This window comes from Odontomachus brunneus, unplaced genomic scaffold (genome assembly GCF_010583005.1).
Source record: "Odontomachus brunneus isolate Ranch 3 - 2012 unplaced genomic scaffold, Obru_v1 Obru_scaffold_011, whole genome shotgun sequence".
Classification (NCBI taxonomy): domain Eukaryota; kingdom Metazoa; phylum Arthropoda; class Insecta; order Hymenoptera; family Formicidae; genus Odontomachus; species Odontomachus brunneus.
In genome coordinates this window covers 692,889-712,001 of record NW_022639461.1, presented here as the reverse complement: position 1 = coordinate 712,001, position 19,113 = coordinate 692,889, and the positions used below count along the sequence as shown (strand labels likewise).

At 42.6% G+C, this 19,113-nt stretch overlaps 1 protein-coding gene across 7 annotated transcripts in view; it reads left to right on the top strand.

The window, feature by feature from the left end:
- The window catches only part of LOC116840737, a 371,839-nt gene that overhangs the window by 265,163 nt on the left and 87,563 nt on the right, over positions 1-19,113 (top strand). For all 7 annotated transcript variants that reach the window (XM_032807852.1, XM_032807851.1, XM_032807856.1 and 4 more), the window contains one exon: positions 11,895-12,033. In XM_032807852.1, coding sequence (XP_032663743.1) covers positions 11,895-12,033 — 139 coding nt within the window. The remainder of the gene's footprint in view (positions 1-11,894; positions 12,034-19,113) is intronic.

Below are 19,113 nucleotides of genomic sequence, written 5' to 3'. Positions count from 1 at the left end.
GTCTTCATCATCGCGACGAGTTTGCCGCAAGCGGGCGATGACGGATCGAGAGCGTGTGCTCCGAACACAAATGGATCGAAAAATTAATTGTAATAATAGTTGTATTTATCAGACAGCGATCGAGATGAATATATATATAGGCGGATTTTATTCAGCGCGACGTAAAACACACGGAAGTTACGCACCGAGAGCGTTGATACGCGGCGTGCACGCGAAATTTAATTAATGTGAATTTATAAAATACGACCATTCTCTCTCCGGCGTGCGGTCCCCGGCCGCTGGAAAATAATTTCCAAGACAATGGAGCGGCTAATGCTCGCGCACGATATCCAGGTTTTCAAAACGCGGTCGTTCGCGAACATACCTGCGTGCGTGAGCGCGTTTGTACATTACGTTTGCACTTTTTTAGCGCGCACGCGCGATATGCCCACACAATTAAATAATTTAGTATTTCCGTGGCTCTTTGTTGCGTCGACGACCAGCTATTACAAACGCCGGATGCTCGCCGTCGGCCGAATCTAAGAACTGAATGAACGTAATTTCAAACCGCCGCTTCGTGTCGTCGTCGTCGTCGAGAGAGATCGAGAGAGAAAGAAAGAGAGAGAAAGGAACACGCGGCGTATTACGTAAACACGCGGGTTTCCTCGTTTTTCTTTTTCCTCCCTCTTTTTTTTTTATAAAAATATCCTCACAGCGGAAACTCGTCCGCTTTTATATTAAAATCCTAGGCATTCTTCTTTTATCCCGCGTCGTTAATAACGTTAGGTGTTCCCATTTTACATCCCGCGGCACGCAAATATTTTTTGCCCCGGCAACTACTTTAGACGTGTAAAAACAGTAGAAAACGTACAACAAAGGCGCGGGTAATCACTGACCCGAATATATATTGATCACACGTACGCGCGCCCGAGCACTTCTGCCCGCAGGCGTTACGTTCGCGCACAGCCACGTAAAGGAGGCGCTCGCGCGAGCGTGGAGACCCTCGGCGCGTTTCTTGTATTTAATTAAATATCTACTTTGTAAAGCCCGGCCGCGTTCACCCGCTGAAACGCTTTTTCGTCCCTCTCGCTGCGAGAGCTCTTTTTCGGGGCTCCGCTCCGCCGTGAGAGAGGATATTGCGTTGACGCACGTAAACGACGTCTCGTTTGACATCGAAGAAATCTTCGACGGAGGACTTGTAAGAAGGATGTGTGTATGTGTGCGCGTATATACATAAATCGTTTTTACTATACACACACACACACACACACCTATATACAACATCGGCTGTCAATTTTTCTCTTCCAAAAAATAAGTTACCAACGTTACATGATGTCAGCAAGCACTAGTAGTGATGGGCTTGAGAACCTGGGTCTCACGTACATCACTCGAATGCCAAAAGGTGTTTGAAGATTTCGAACGTTCCGAATAGAACCTTGAATGTGTTAAAAATTTTCAGAAAGTTTCAAATGTTTGGAGAATTTCCATGATCGATTAAACCTGATTTGCTTTTCGCTTCTTGTTCTTTATCTTCTTTAAATTAAAGATTCAAGGTTTAAAACAGAAAAATTAAAGAAAAAGAAACAGGAAAAGAGCACATTGTAGATCAAGCTTTATTGCCGCGATGTATAATTCATATACACCTTTAAACTTTTGTATATGCTATGCAGAGGTCTCTCTGTGTAATGTATTATCAGTGAAAATTCAAGACTTTCGAGATTTCCGAAAACTCTCGAAAACTCTCAGTTTCGAATAATATTCAAAGAGAAATATAATATATTCACACCCTCTTCGTACCGATTGTATTGCTCGAAAGTTCTCAAAGACAGTTTTATACGCGCGTTATTACGTATTACACTGCAAATTCAAGTGTGTTATTTTGATTGCATTCCTTTTTACACGTTTCTTACCGTTTTAAGCCACGTCACTTAACACGCTTTGAACGTATTAAATTGTATTTTACACGTCTTAAACTTGTTAAATGACGTGTCCTGAAATGGTAAGAAACATGTAAGAGCTTCAGTCAAATTATTTACTTATGCATCATTCAACACTTAATATATATATTTAAAAGACATATAAATTATAATTTACGTTTAAACATGTCAAATGACAATACTTACAACGTAACAATAGATCAATAGCTAAGACTAAGAAATGATATATAGTATGTATGAATTTTGAGGAAAAATAAAATTGGATCAATAATATAAATTGCCTTAAACGATTAAAAAATACAAGCTGTCATTTTTATCGAGTTTCCTGGCAAATAACCCCATTTCCAGATACGAGCTTTGACAAATCGAGAGAAAAAAGATTCACTGAACTGGAAATCTCAAATTGGTTATATTTTTTATTGCAGATACGAGAATATCACTTCTCAATTATCGTTATATTATAGCGCCGATCACTGGTGATGAATAACTGGAAATCTAAGTGTGTTATTTTGATTGAATCTCCTTTTACACGTTTCTTACGTGTTCTGTCTAAAGCATGTGATCTGACACGTTTATTAAACGTTTTGAATTGTAGCTTATATTTGTTAAATGACGTGATCTAAAACGGTAAAAAACGTATAGCTCCAGTCAAATGACACACTTACGTTTAAGAATAAAACACTTAGATTTGCAGTGAGATGACAATCAACGTGCCAACACAGTTTTATTGCGGATCTCCCTGTTGTGTCGTATCCCGTTTATGTGCGCATTTAGCAGACTGGATGTCGTCATGGGAACTATAAGATCCTAAAACATCATCTGTGTGCGGGGACCTGCGTAATGTCTATAGACATTGCCCTCAATAAAAGTGCTAAGGAATATTTATCACTTTATTGCGACACCATCGATTCAGGCCGGGCCGGTCGCGTCGCATTCCCTTAATCGAGCGCACGCGATGCATCGAATCGCGATTAAGACGAGTCACCGGGGGATGTGTGTCTTGGAGCGGATCAAGCGTCGAATCACTGTCGCACACAGTCCCCCGAGATGATTGGCACATTCGTCTTCGGCCCGTCTCGTCGGCCGTGGCTCAATCGGTTTCCAATACGCTCCCTAATTCCTATATATCTGTGCCGGACGTTGTCACTCATATTTGATATGTTTCTCAGAACGTATCCATTTGCACGCAGAGCGCACCAAGTGCACGCGATCGTCCGCCGACGTATAACGTATAATCGCAGCTCGCACGCACCGTCCGCGGGATTAGGGATATCTACGTGGATCGTAGAAAATCGTTTTTCATGCGCATTTCGTGTGTCCCGTCATCGGCCGCGAGAGTGCGCGCGCGGATCGATACGCCCGCGCGTGTAAACGGTGCTCCGAAGTAATTAAAAAAAACCCACTTTTCCCCTTACGCCACGCTAACATTCTCTACGAATTATTGATTCCGAGTTTTTCTTGAAAGATATTCTGCTAGATTGTTAATAGATGCGAATGCCTATATCAACCGAAGTGTCCGAAAAATATAATCTTATTCTTAGCGCAATCTCCTGAATCCTAGAGGATTTTACTCTTGCACATATATATAGATCCTTCTAAAACTAAAAGGAGAATATTTTAACGCTCTATGCACAATGCCAGACAACAGGCAATAAGAACAGGAAATAGAAATTCGGATTGGTCAATTATTTCTATTTCCTATTCCTATTGGCTAATTTCTATTCTTATTGCCTGTTGTTTGGCATTGTGCATAGAGCGTAAATATAATATTCTTAATATTTAATATTATTTAATATTCTTTAATATTTTTTAATATTCTTTAATATTCTTTAATTTTCTTAATTTTTACAAGCTGGAAAGTCACTATAGTGACGAGGGTGTCAAATATTTTATCAGTCCACTTTGACGAAAAAGTTCAGAGACTGCAAGTCTTTATTTATCTCCTTTGTACTATAAAAGTCGCAAAAAAATCTAGACAAGGTTTAGAGGAAATTGATCTTTTTTATCTACAAATACAAGTCTTGTTCTTAACAAAAATTTCTTCTAGTAAAAGAACATTCTACTATACTATAAAGTTTTCGCTTAGAATATGGGATTATAGGAAATGGTATCTTGTAATTAGAGTTCTTTTCTTTTTCTTTGGGAGTTTTGGATGTAGAGCAGCGAACATCTCTCTCAGGTTGTTCGATCCTCAGCAAACGTGTCAGAGTTACTCGAGGAAACTATTCATTCATCCACGCAATCCCCTAATTGTCTCGAGCGGTGTATTTCCGACGCGAGCGCGCGCACCTGTCGATATTTCACCGGAGGAGCTACCATCCCGAAATCTCGCCGTACTTTCCCCGTAAGTTTCCCCGTGCAGTCGGGACCGTGTCGGCGGTCCGCGCCGCGGTACACACTATACCGCACTGCCACTCCGTTCCGGACGCGCGCTCTCCTCTTTTTCTGTTTTCAGCCGGCCATAACTATACGTGCGCGCCGGTGGACGTTGTAATATCGTCGGCTAGGTGCCGATGCACGATATCCACTCCTGTAATATTCATTTCCTACGGTAAAAGCCCTCTCAGCGACTCTTTCAAGCTCGGATATCGGAAAAAACGAGGCATTTCCGTTGGTAAATGTCACGGAGGTTGGTAGATGGGTAGTGCCCACATATTACCAATCAATTTGCCTCTGTCGATACAGAGGTGGAGAGCGCCAGGAGAAAATATCAGGCTAACTCTGAGCGAGCGAGCGGGCGAATGCGAGCCGGCGGAAAGAGAGAATGACAGACCGTGGGCAACGAGACGGAGGGGCGGCACATAGGACGCTTATGTGCAGGAATATAGAGATGGCCCCTCCATCATATTTAACTGAGATAGCCAATCATCCCTGTCACTAGCGGGTGATAGATTATTTTAATCAAGTTATTTCATCCGAAACCCGATCATTCTCAGCGAGAGAGATGCTTCGAGGACGTGTGTAGGTGCGCGCGTCCGCGAGCGTATACATAAAAATCAAATTAACCGTTTGGAGACAGAGAGACAGAGGAGAGAAAAAGAGAGTCGCTGGCGCGGACCTCTAACTCGGAAACAATCGACGGGTGTCTGTGCCCTCTTCCAGTGACGCGATGCTATTAAAACCGGAGTGAATATACAGAATGTCTGGGCTTGTCGTATAATGTAGAACTTGTTAAACTGAATAGGGAAATCATTACAATTTTGTAAACTATCACGCATATATGTTAACGAAAGATGCAGATATTTTCGAGATGTTAACAAAAGGGAATCGGTCAATCGACGCGCACAACGTGAGAATCGTTCAAATAAGAATCTGGACATCGCCGACTTCTTTCTGATTGATCTTTATCGAAAATGGCGGAATAGATGGTCATGAATTAAGAGTCTTCACCTGGAACAAATTTTTTATTCGAAAAAAAAATTGCTCATCACTGATTAGACCTTTCTTTCATTGAATATTGCGCTCAAAGATTTTCGAATAATTTACTAACGTTGCCGTATTACAAATTTGTTTTCCACGTCAATTGTTGCGAGATAAATTTTACACATTCCTGTCGTCTGTCTCGCTTTTATTTCGTTAAAGAAATAACGCGATATCTCATCTCTCCGGTTTGAATCTGTGCCGGGGAACGGCGACGCGTGGAACAGCGCGCGAAATATCGAATTATCGCGTCGCGTCGCAATGCTGCGCCGCGTGGAAAGTTTATCTCGAGCCGCCTCTCTCGCCCGAGTGATTTTTTCAATAATTTGCGAACACCGGCTAAGTATAAATCGCTAATCTCTGCGTAGCCGGTTCGCGCCTTTTTTTCCTCTTCTCCGATAATCTATTTTTTAACTTTTCTGACGACGAATTGATCGACGGTCGGCTACGTGAGTTTCCAAGTTCTTATCGAAGTTCTTATCGAGTTTCTAGGTTCTGCCGATATCTCGAAGTTCATTCGGTACAAATCCCTTTCTTTGCCTTTTCGCGCAGTATTGCCGCGCTGTTAATAACGAGGTATCCCTCGTCGCGTTTTTCCAGTGACGTTTAATCGCGAAATGAGCCGATTACGAACTAAAAATTGCACGAGACTTAATTATGAATTAACCATTCACGGCCCGAATTATTTGCAACGTGCGGGTCGACATTAAATATTTCGTTCCCATTTTAACGTTACCACCGGCGTTGGTTAATCTGACGATAAATCTGCGTAATATGGAGAATTTTATAAATAATTGCGCGTGCTCTTTACTCAACGCAGCGATTTGCTACTTCGTGCGTTCACCAAGTTCCAAAATTCACGAAGGGAAAATTATATCGTGACGCACCGCAGAGAATTAATAATGCAGAGGTTGGCTCTCTCTCTCTCTCTCTCTCTCTCTCTCTCTCTCTCTCTCTCTCTCTCTTTCTCTCTGTCTCTCCGCGTTATCGAGTTATCATTTGCGACCACTCTCGAGCTACTTCATGCGCCTTTCAATTTCCAACGACGCCGAATTGCGTGACGATTGCAGATCCGACGAGACACCGTCTCGCAGATTTTTATCATGGCGACTGAGATATGAGGGACAATAATTTGATCCCACATCCGACAGCCACTCTCGAATCTCGGTGTTGTTTGCAGACCGTTCTTTGGCTAAACGTTCTCACCCATCCCTTCTGTCTCTTCCCGTGAGTGTGCAAAAGCTTCGTCTTTTGGGGCGAGCATCGGCCCCTCTTTCGCAGAGAAGTGCGCGCCGTTAGTAGAAAATACGAGTGCTCGGCCGACGGTGGGTCGAGCTTTAATCCGCTTTTATTTTCCAGAATCGTTCCCTCGCGGTGCGATCTTTATGACAAGATCGTACCATACGTGAGGATATTAAATGTGTTTGCGAGAAGAGAAACAAAGAAAAAGGAAGAGAGTAGGCAGGAGAAAGAAGGAGGTATCGGTGTAAAGAATTGTCCCGCGAGTCGCGCAATACAGTATTCCCCGTGGACTCGTAAGATCCCGAGGTATACAAGTTGTATTCGCAGTGTTTCCGAGTCGGATGAGTTACCGGCGGGCGAAAGTGTTCGGGAAGAGCCGTTCCTCCGCCAAAAATAAACGAAGCTAAGGAGCGTAGTACTCGAGGTACTCGTCTGGGCCACGTCCGAGGGAATACTCCGATCGCTTTCCATCAGCATGCCGATACGTCACGTTACGTTACGTTACGCTACAACTCGAATCGAAATTTTAGCCCTACTTTGGACTTCCTAACATCTGCATACACTTTGAGGGATTAATGTATGTGCAACACATACGAAAACTGCATGAAGAGAATTTAATAGTCAAAATCACCACAGGATTTTGTAACCGAGGAATAATTCGACATTCTGTAGTAATATTCTTTATTCTTTCATTTCATATGTGTTACTTATATTTTAGGAACTGAAATGTTAAAATATTTGTTTTTATGTTCCTTAGGAACGTGTAGCCTGTGTTTTCAGTAGTTATCGACTATTAAAAGCAAATAAAATTAAAAAGAATTTTTTTATAAAGAAAAAACTCTCCTTGTGAAATTCTACTTAGCGTCTCCAAATTTCTAGTAGAGAATGACACTTGTAAATTTTTAAAAGGACCTTTCGGCAAGCTAGAAAGTTAAATGGAACCAAAAGAGGTGTGACATAAGCTTTCGAGCGTCACAGTAGGCGTTAAATGGAATATCGGAGTCGAATAAAAATTTCGCTTCGGGAAGTTACGTTACAAGTTCATCGGTTGGAGAAAGAAAGGCTTGTCGTCTGTGAAATTGTCACACGAACTTGGTCGAGTATTCAATGAGGCTAAGCGCGATGTCAGCTATTAAAATATACGCGGGAACGAGCGGAAGGAGACAGATCGACGAGCTGCTTATAATAGACGACGCTCGGCGACTTCTCGATACACAGAGCACATCGTTTCCTCCGCCGGCAGCGACGGATTATAAAGTTGCTTCCGTTTCCACCCCGCTCGCGCGTGTCCTTTTGAGCTCGCTCGCCGAAACGACGACGACACGGATGCTTCGAGAGAGAGAGAGAGAAAGAGAGAGGAAGAGAGAGAGAGAGAGAGAGAGAGAGAGAGAGAGAGAGAATAAGGGGGCGAAAGGAAGGGAGGTAGAAACGGTAATTAATTAGTAATTATATCAGCGGCTGCCCCGGAAAAAGCCAGCCTGCGCTCGCGCGAGCACGGAATGGCTGGTTGCCGTGCGCCGCCGACGAAACTCTCCCCGATAACTTTGCTTTCTGACCTAACTCCAATTTCCGCTAATTATACCGTGGCTACCTACTTCCTCCTCTCTCTAAAACGCACTCACCTCTGTCTTTCTCTCTCCTCTGTCTTTCTTTCTCCGGCTTTTCTTCTTCATTTTTCTTAATTCTACCTCTCGACCCGTACTATCTGTGAAAATCCCGGAGGAAGGATCCACGGTATTTCGCATGCATTGCCATGGTGGTGATAGTTTACAATGGCGCTGATAGTTCACAAAGTGAATTTCGGGGTCTTCCACAAGCGAAAGTCTACACTACTCATAACAATTATGAATTCACAATGAATAAAAACGAGTAGTTGCGTCGTTATATTGTTCGAGATAAATATGAAATATGAAAGAGAGCTAATACAAATATATATATATATATATTTGCTATAAAGATCTAAATTAAACTGACAGACATTCGGCACGTCATTATGAAGAAAGAGTATCGTGATGGCTGCGACGAACGAACTATAGTTGGGGGGAAAGTTATCCTACGAACTAAAAAATTGAACTTCTTTTCAGGTGTCGCAAATTAGCGAGCTGCGAGACTAACTCTTAGATTTAATTATCGCTAATGAAGAGTCGACTATAATCGACATCGAGGTCTCCCGAGAGAGATCAAAGGTTTCGCGAGCAACTATGGATGTGCATCGCGATGCCTGAAGACACAATCGCGACTGAAAGCGGTAACGTAGCAGCGGATACACTCGCTGTTAGACTGGCGAATATATAGAAATATACTCGTTGCGTGGCCGCTCGCGTCTTAATTCTCATGGCGTAATATATGGGAGCTGAAAATTAAAAGCTGCAATAATAGCCGAACGTGTCCAGAATCAATCTGCTTTCCAACGTCGAAAGGAACGATAGGAGCTCTCGTTCACATCGGCGCGTTGGCACAAAAGGCGCGAGACGAATCTTCCCCTCCTCTCCCTTTTCTCTCTCTCACTCTCTCTTCCTCCCTCTCTTTCTCTGTCTCTTTCTCTCGAATATTAATAAATCCCATCTGCCGTCGTTCCCATCGACTTCCTTTCGCAACTTCGAAACGCAGTCGCGAGAACAGGTATCTTCTTATAGCGAATTCGCGAGATTCCTCGTCGTCCTTCCCGCCCTCGATCTACCCCTCCTTCCAGCCTCCTCCTCCCTCCCAGACCTTCGTCTACCCTTCGTCGATTCCCCGCTCATCCGGGATTCCGAAACACTTGGACTTATTAAATGCAAAATGCTTCCGGCAAACAATGCTTAATCGCGACGTCGCTACTCGTTGTAATCCTCGTTGCTAGATGCAGACGCGAAGAGAGATGGAGAGAGAGAGAAAGAGAGAGAAAGTACAAAAGCTATAGGGGAAGAGTGGTGGGAGGAAGCGAGGACCAACAGGGATGAGCGATCTCACGATGAGGAGAGAATCGGCAGCCCTCTCGCCCGCCCGTGCTTTCACGATAATCCGATCTCTCTAAGGAGATTCTCCATTTTTACAACTTCGTTTGAGCTCGCGGCGGGCTGTGTTGCCGACGGGCATTCGAAATATTCGTGGAATCTCGGATTTACGCTCGCGGCCCACGGGGAACCAGGCGGGAAAGACGCTAGTCGCGGGGGATAGTGGATAACGTAAAGGACTTTTCCACGCCAAGCGGAGCGACCCCGCTTGCCGGTGACCATCGCCAGCGAATTCGTTCTGATTATTTTAAAATATACATGCAAACCACATCGGGTTCGCGACATGGCGGACACGAGAGGGAGAGAGAGTATTCTGGTTTTTTAAAGAACGTTATGCGATACGACATGTGAGTATAATATTTCTTGGTTGTTGTCCACGCTTCTCGGACTCTGCGAGACTCGAAACATCCCGCATTTTGCGGTGAAGCTCGAACCGGCTCTGTAGTCAACATATAAATGCGAATCCCGTTGGACTGACGTACGTAAACTTTGCAGTAACTTCAAGTATATTATGTCACGAAACTCAGCAACGTTGAGTTCCTCATGAAAAATATTCATACTCATATTTTTATCAAATAAATAGAAATAAAGAAGAAATACACACAAAAAGGAAAAATCAAAATTTGGCTCAAACAATATGTTAATATTAAATGTAATATGTTTAATATAAGAATCTGAGTGTGAATATATTGCTGTATCGATATAACACAAAATTTACCTTATTGTGAATTTAATTAGATATTAAATTACGAAATTCAACAACGTGTCGAATCTCTTATGACTGATCAAATTGTACTCATACTTATCAGATAGAATGACGAAAAAACAGAGCGAAAAGCAGAGAAAAAGCGACAGCCGTCATCACTGTCGCTGATATAGCATTGCATCGTACGCGTATTTTCTTCCCTGTCCGTCGAAGGTAAACGCGGGGTTTTCAGTTCGCGCGATCGTCCGCCGTTTCTTGTCTCGAAAAACGAGAAAATAATTCTACCGCGGATTCGACGTTCTCCACGATGTTGCGCAGCGGTCGCCGAGCGAGAGGAACGAGAAACACCGGTTACAATTGTTTCATTAAGTTCCACCTAGCTGCAGCGTCGCGTCCGGGTAGTCTTGACGCATACAAGCCCGCCGGCTGGCATATGCTGCGAGGACCGCAGCTAAAAAATATCGCAGCCCCCGTTCGGCCACCACCGCCGACGACCGGGTTGTTTTGCAACGACTGTTGACGTTTCTTAGGTTCTCAGATTAACCCCTTGCGTTGTATGCAAGAGGCATACGTTGTCCCGAAGAAAAACACGCCGAAATGCAAAAAGTGGCACAATTTCCTTAAAAGTCATGAAATCCGAGTATCGAGGAAATTTTATCCAAATACTGGAATTGTCTAATTGTACAGCTGGGTGCATTATAGATATAATGAGCTTATATAGTACAATTATAGAGTACAACGGGAGAATACCCAAATGGGCAGATAATAATACACCTGCATGTATACTGTTTACATGGTAATTGCTCCTTCTCGCAGCAATTGTATGCTTTGCGAAAATTATACTTTAGGATATTGTCTCGCTATTCAAATTTCAATATAACTTTCCAGGAAACTGTCTCACATTCTGAATTTTGAGAAATTTTTAACCGACTTCAAAAAAGGAGGTTTGTCCTATGTATGTTTCATTAAAAAAAAAAAATTGTTTTAACCGGTTGCAAAAACTTTTGATAAATAATTGAAAAGTACAAAATAAAAACATTTTTCAACAAAAATAAACCGCTTTCAAAAAAATCCTAAAAAAATATGAAAACTTTAATTTGTTATTGCTACGCACCTGTAGTTCTATCCTAATATTCCAACTATATTAAAAATCTGTATGAAAAATAACTATATAACTATAAGGAGAAAAATAAAAAAATTAGTTTAATCAGGTTTTCTAATATTGTTAGAACATTAGGATTGTAAGTACATAGGAATATTGAATCAGAATTCATATTTTTGGGACTCTTGAGATCTTAAAAGATAATTTTATTTCTGTTAAATAAGATTTCGATTTTTCGAAATAATGTATATCCATCCTTGTGTGTTGATATTTAATTAACGCTCGACATATGCATCTATTTAAGTTGACGGAGAATAAAAGTATACATTGCGCGCTTGTGATGTGCCAGGCGATTTTGGCTAGCAAACAACAGAACGTTTGGGAAATGCGATTCCAACGCGAGAGGGTTACAGCCTGTATATTCTCCCGACTCGACTCGCGGGGCACGCGTATTACCCATCGACCGCAGGCTACTACTTATGTTGACCCTCTTTATTCCTCCTTTGTTTCAGGCTGCACGTTTCCGGAGGAGTGGTACGGCCGTTGGTTCCAATCGGGGAATCAGGGTTTGGTGACCGTAAACGGCTCCATCATCACCAGCAAGGGCCAGTGCATCGAGAAAAATGGCGACAAGTTCCTCGTTCACGACACGTGAGTCTCGTTTGAATTGCAAGTAGAGCCCGGACCGGCCGATATGAAACGTATATAGCGTAGTATTCCATCCTTTTATACTCCCCTCGCTCGCCCCCTGCCCCTCCCTTGCCACGTCGCTCCGGACCACCGCCCTGCGACCTCGTCGCTCCCGTATACGCGCTTGCTCGCTCGCCCGCCCGCCCTCCCACCCTTTCTCTCCCTCCCACCCTTCTTTCCAGCTTTTATTAATTAACTGCCCTCCGACAAAGCGCTCGAGGCGACGTGCCAACGAGAGAGAGAGAGAGAGAGAGAGAGAGAGAGAGAGAGAGCCGGCTCGCCGTATAAAACGTTTCTCCTGAAATTCCATCCGTGAAACCGGAGCAGGGGTGGCTTTGAGATCGAAGAACGGGCGATCCGCGCCGGCATCGCGCGAGCGCGTTCGTACATCGATACACCTTTGCCGTCTGCGCGTATTTTCGTGCGCGCGTAGTGGTGGGATTACGACGAATGCGCTAACGGCTAGTACACGCGGATGTATGACTAAATGTTAAATAGAAACTGCGAGCGAGCAGCCCCGAGGCAAGTGAGCGAGCGAACGAACGAGCGGTCAGGAGGTAGCAACCGTTCCTCGGATGACCTCCACGTGAAAAAGCTTTCCGGTCAATTGTACAGAGGCGATGCGCGAGTTATAATCGCGCATCGTAATCGTTACTTGCTGCTGAAATTTGGCACGGCTCGTCCCGCAAAAAGCGAATTGTAAGACAGGATAGAAACAGTATTTTAAGAGTGTATGAAATATTTAGAGAACAGTTGGGAAAGTGTATTTACAACGTCGGTGATAAACTTGCGAAGAACTTACTATATTTATAAAGTAGTTTACTGATTCAATGTTGAATGGAAATTGTTCAGATTGACGGTAGATGAGAATAAAAATTGGATTTAAATGCAGTCAGCCTCTCTCTCTCTTTCTCTCTGATTTTTTATTCAGATTTTCTATTCAGATAAACAAATATATGTAAATTTGGCAGCAACTTCTGTAAATTTTTGCAATTTTGTTATGTTTTATACTGACAAAAAAATATCTAAAAAAATTAGTAAATATTTATTTTATATGTGTACTATATATCAGCATATTTATTTAAACTTATTTAAATTATTTTATTTCATTTAAATAGAATGAATTACTGTCATGAAAAATCAAGGTTTTCTTAAAGTTTTAAGAAAATGTATATTTCCTTATTTAAAAAATATTTTACAGCACTGTATGTTCTTTTGGTGTATTTACCAAATAAATATTCACTATTTCTTAGATATTTTCTTTCTCTTGGCGCAGTAATGTTCGAAAAAATAGATTGTCAGTAAAGTCTATCTTGTTAGGGAACATTGTAAATTTAATTAAAAAAGAGCAAATATTTTAGTAGTACATTTCAGTTTCTAAAATATAAATAGCACATAAAGTGTAAGGACACTCAATTATTGTAAAATGCAATAATCTATGCGTCGGTTGCAAAATTCTATAGTATTTTTTACCACATAAAATTCTGCCCACGTGTTTGTCTACGATGTCAAACGTAAATTTTGCATGGGACGAACAAAATGCGAAGAATACTCGGGAAGAAATCGATTTCTCCTTTCATGTCTTTTCTGTAAAGTTAACGAAACAGATTATCCGGCATTTTCGGAGAGACCGTTCGGTTGTATATAACGGAATTATCGCGCCGCCGTGTTATCTCCGCGAGCCGACAGTGGGAAAATAATTGAAACGGTGGAATCCCCGAGGTCCGGTCACGTTGTCGGAAAGAAAACATTTTCCGCCAGCTCGAACGTGGTCTTCCTCCATAACCAGAATTTTCGCTGTATTTCCATTTGCACGCTCCCCACGAAATCGGCACCTCGCACGGCCAGTCTTCGCGCACGTGTTATATATATATATATATATATATATATATATATATATATATATATACACATTTATACATACTTGTATATCTGCGTGTGTATATAAGTGTTTCGACAGAATAGACCGCATAGGTGTACCATCGCGGCGTGGTTTCTAATCAAACACGATCTTTTATCCGACGATAGAATTACAAAAACGATATCGCGCCGCGGCCTCGCCTCGAAGTTCCCGTCCGAAATTATTCGCGACTGAGAGAAGTATGTACTACGGAATCGTTCCGCTCGCTCGCTCTCGCGAAGCAGAGAGTTGCTTTGTTGCAGCCCGCCGCGGGAAACCCAATTAATTTTGTTTGATCGGCACTTTTTCCAATTTTGCAGCCGCGGCGATCGGTGGCTGCTCGCGCCGTTTCACCGCGTATTCTCATCGAAGGTAAACCGTGGCCCACTTCGCCGGGATAATATGCTCGGTATATATAATACATACATACATACATGCATACATATATATATATACACATATGTACGTATATATGTATATACTGGATGTCGGTACGATGGAATGTCCCTTCCGTAGCTCGTGGGTTAAACTTTCAGTTCAATTCAGTTAGTACGATTCTCGCGCGGTTAATTCGACAGGGCCGTAGTTTCGATCTCATGGCGATCCCATTCGATATTTTATACCGAGCAGCGTCGCGCGGTTTCGATCGCGCAGCTTGATTAACGTACGGCTATAATCGTAACATTAGCGGACAGAGAAGCTGTTTTTCGCGACCGTTATTGGCCTTCCTCGGAAGACGAATGTATGAGGCGGGGAGAAGTCGATGGCGGGGTTACGATAAAATCGCGAGAACGGCCCGTTCCGCGTGTCGATATCGCGTGCGCAATTGAACATTCTACAAATACCGTTATCAGCGATGCCGCGTTATTTATTCGCCGCATCCTATCCATCTTTTTTTCTCTCCCGTGAAACTAACGAACGCGACGCTAACTCAAATTGGATCGAGTAGAAATGCTCTGTTGGATGGAACGAAGCGAATTCGAGCTTGCGCCGAAACGAGTGCTCCAATTCACGAAATAATCCTGGGAATCATCGCGTGTTTCATCACCGGCCATCTAGTTTTCCATGACGGACGAAGTGCGCCAGACGCACGGGTGTCCGATTAAAAATTTAACGTATACTTTAGAATGGTTTTGCAATTTGGCAACAAGTCTCGACGGTAAAAGCCTCCGCGGAACATAGGGGACATGAGGTGGGCATTGAATTGAGAGTGATTTTCAAACGGTGTCCATTTGAGAGTGCCATCCCTTGGGAGCAACTCTTGATAGCAAGAGTCTCGAGTGGGCACGGAGCTCTCGTTGATAGCAGATAGAAAACACAAACCAAATAAGCCTCGCATCGGTGTAAATATTTGTATTTAATTTGAACCGAAGCAATTCTCGTCTTGAAACATCTCAACAATGTGTGTGTGTATAACAACTTTCTCCCTGTCGAATTTTTCTCTGGATAAAGTCAATCTAGACAGAGCCTGAACACTTTTACAATCAAGATCAAGAGGAGAAGAGTGAAGGCAAATAAAAGTCTACGCTTGTTGCTAGTAATAGTCAAATCAAACAGTCAAAAAAATCTGATCTGATCACTTTATTGCACGAGAAAAAGCTTATATTGATTTTGACTGATAATTAATATATTTGATTAATTTTAACTAATGTTAATTGATTTTGATTTCATCTGGATGTCCCGTCGAAGAATTTTGACTCGGAAATTTCTCTGCGTGAATAATTTGCGAACGTTGCCAACTTTTGCCACTCGACAAATTGTCTTGCTCCACAGATAAAGGAAAGCTCTCGTTCGATAATACATTTCAATAATTAATCGTCTCGCGAGGACAAGATTTATTGAGTGACATTAAGAATCTCGTTTGAGCAACGCCAGGGACAAAAGGAGGATAGACATCTGCGACGAATCGATCTTAGCAGTCTGCTACTCGCTAAACGATATCGGTGACAGAATAGGTTTATCGTTTATTCATATCTACGTTGTGTCGGAAACGACCATGATTTTCTTAAGAAGCATAACGATACACTAACGATAGCGCGTATGAAGAATGTAAACGAATAAGTCGAGACAATATAAACGTGGGAACGCCAAAAGATATGTGTGGAATGAGAGGGGAGAGGAAAGGACAACGGATGATACGAGTGAGTGTCGCGGGAGCCGAGCGCAGTTGAGAGCTAAGTTTTAATTAATGTAATGGAGAGTAGCGCGTGATTAGCCTTCCAATCAGCGTACTCTTCCTACTATCGTTGCGACTCGAGTCAGAGAAAGAAAGAGAGAGAGAGAGAGGGATAGAGAGAGAGAGAGAGAGAGAGGGATAGAAAGAAAGAGATGAACGGTGCGGAATAATGGCAAAAGAGATGGAAAGCGAATGCCTGATAAGAAGGAAGAAACGAAAAAACTGAGCGAGCGAAAATGAACGGGCGACGTGATATCTAAATAAATCATTCGACAAAGAGAAAGGTAGATAGGAGAGTCGTGTAATCTCGTGGAAAAGAGACAGAAAAATTCTCTTTAGAGATATTAAATCATCGATAACTATCAGCTGGCGTGTAACATCGTCGCAAAGCAGATTGCAAAAGAAGAACCCGACTAGAAACTTATCTTATGGTCCTAATGAAGTTAATTCCAATCAGTTATCTGGTTTGTATAAGGTGATGTTGTCGGACTCTAATTATTAATAATCCTTATTAAGATTCTGAGTGCTGCGTTTTCAACGTATCAGAACCCGATAACATTATTATATACTACTTGATTCGAAATTTTAGTTCTATTTTCAACCTGAACTTTCCAAATTCTAAATATATTCTAAAGGATTAGTATACGTTCGATACAAATGATAACTAAAATTCTACTTAGCATTTCTACATGGCAAAAAAAAAACACTTAAAGTGGCACATATAGCTCTTTCAATAGTACTAGGTTTTATCTATATACATCCCATCTCCAATTTTCTTTTCTAGGCGGGGAAGCAATAAGCACTTGTGTAGAAAAAAGTAGGTTGTCGCATTTTACACTTAAATACGGGCGATAAGATTGCACGTTTGATGCAGGTCACGATATCCGGCAATTTGCATAGGTGTAAGAGGACTAAACTGTTTGTCTAATGTGCAGCTAATTATGCCGTTCTGCATTAACGGATCGTATGGGTGGGTGCGCTGTAGTTTGTTTGTTGTTGGTAACGTGGATATTATCAAACTAACTTGCGTATCTTAAGATAACTAATCTAGTGTTGCGCGATCCGGATATAGCTAACGTAGCCGGTATAATTGCAAGATAATTTGCCAGAGACTGCGTGTTCTGCAAAAGAATATAGAAGAATTATCTATTAAAGTAATCGCGACGACACGGTCATTGTTTATAATCTATTAACGCCACGTCGTGCTTTATAATGAACAATTGGTAGAACGACAAACATTTTACGACTTCGGTGCAAACAAATACACACACACACGCGTGGTGGCATGTATTACACATATACATGCGCCGTGTCAATTAATTGATTTACGAGGAGCGATATTTATGAAGCGTGATATACTAGTCTATACAGTTTTTCCGTTAATTCTTTCGTTCGCGATTCGACTGATCGTGTTATTTCTCACCGTGACAGGTATCGTCGTGATATTCGTCGACCCGATAATAGTTTCGCGATCGGGAACAGACTGCACGATACATTGCACCCCAACCGTCAATTAACGGTAACCGATAATCCAAAATAATGACGAGCGATTGCAGTTTGCGCCCGGGCGATAACTGTTTATCGATTTTAAAAAGCGTAGCGCGCCGCAAGTTTATATTGCGCGCAATTAAACCCGTCCTTGGACAATTTGGTATCGATGTCGCGTCAACGCTCATGAGTGTCACGCGGGATGAAAGCAGACGAGATGAGAGGAAGGGAGGAAGGAAGGGAGAGAGAGAGAGAGAGAGAGAGAGAGAGAGAGAGAGAGAGCGCGTGGCTCGGGCTGGCTTAGAGAAATAGTGTCCCCGCGAAAACTGCTGCATCAACCAGCTCGTTTCCGTTACACCGTCGTAACGGCGTTGTACGCCACGGTAGGCCACGATAATAATTCCCAGCGATTTATTAGGGATACACGCTTTATGCAGCGACGAAATTATTGTGATATTACTACAAGCGCGCATTCGAGCGGACCCGACGCGATCATGCAATTAATTCTCGCGCGCGTACGACACTAGGTACAAAATGAGTATACACTCGTTAGCTCGCGATAATAAAATTAGCGGCCTGACGTCATCATTAATCCTTCTTAAGCGATAAAGTAGCCGGCACGTTGTAATAATGGAGTATTAGGGGCTCTCATTATTGCGAGATAATTGGAAAACGGTGGAATGGCGCGAAAGATGTAGGTTACATAGGTTACATATAAACGACGCGGCTGAGTACGAGGGTAATTAAATTGCCACCGCGCCGTGTGCACGGCCCGTATTAACGGAAGTTTATTAATTTATCATCATACGTTACAGGACTCTAGTTGTCGGTGTAGCGCCGCGGAAAATCGGGGGATCGGGATCGGTGGCCCATTATCGCGCGTTCTAGCTTCCGCAAGAAAAAAAAGCAAAGAAAAAAAGTGGAAATAAGCGAAATTCGTTCGGGACAATTAGAAACTCGCCCGTTACTTCATCGCGATAAAGGAGTCTCAGCTATATAATCGGGAAAATCTATTTATTGTACGTTAATGGGCTTTCATGATCGGAATAAAGTAATTTAGGTGGATCAAGGACGCTAAGTTAGCGCCCATTAAAATCGCTGCGATTGGGATTCCCGGGTTTGATCTTCTCATGGTACAATGTCGTATCGATTATCTCGTAGAACCGTTAGCGAGACGATGCGCTGGTAAGGTAGCGATATTACATTACACTTAACTGTGCTCCCGTTCAGTGGTGGCGTCGTCGCCTGCCAGGAGCAGGCAAAACGGATCATCTTGTTACCAGGATGTAGCAGCCACGCTATTGTCGGTCTAACGATCCTGGAATGATTAGACCGTGTGTAACCGCGCATTCCGTTTTAATTAGCGTAATGATGGTTGTTAATTAAGAGTTAGGCGAATCGATCACTCGCGAACAACGACGTCAGACGATCGTTTTCTTAGTACGTTCGTGTCCGTCGCGTGAATAAAAGAAGATGG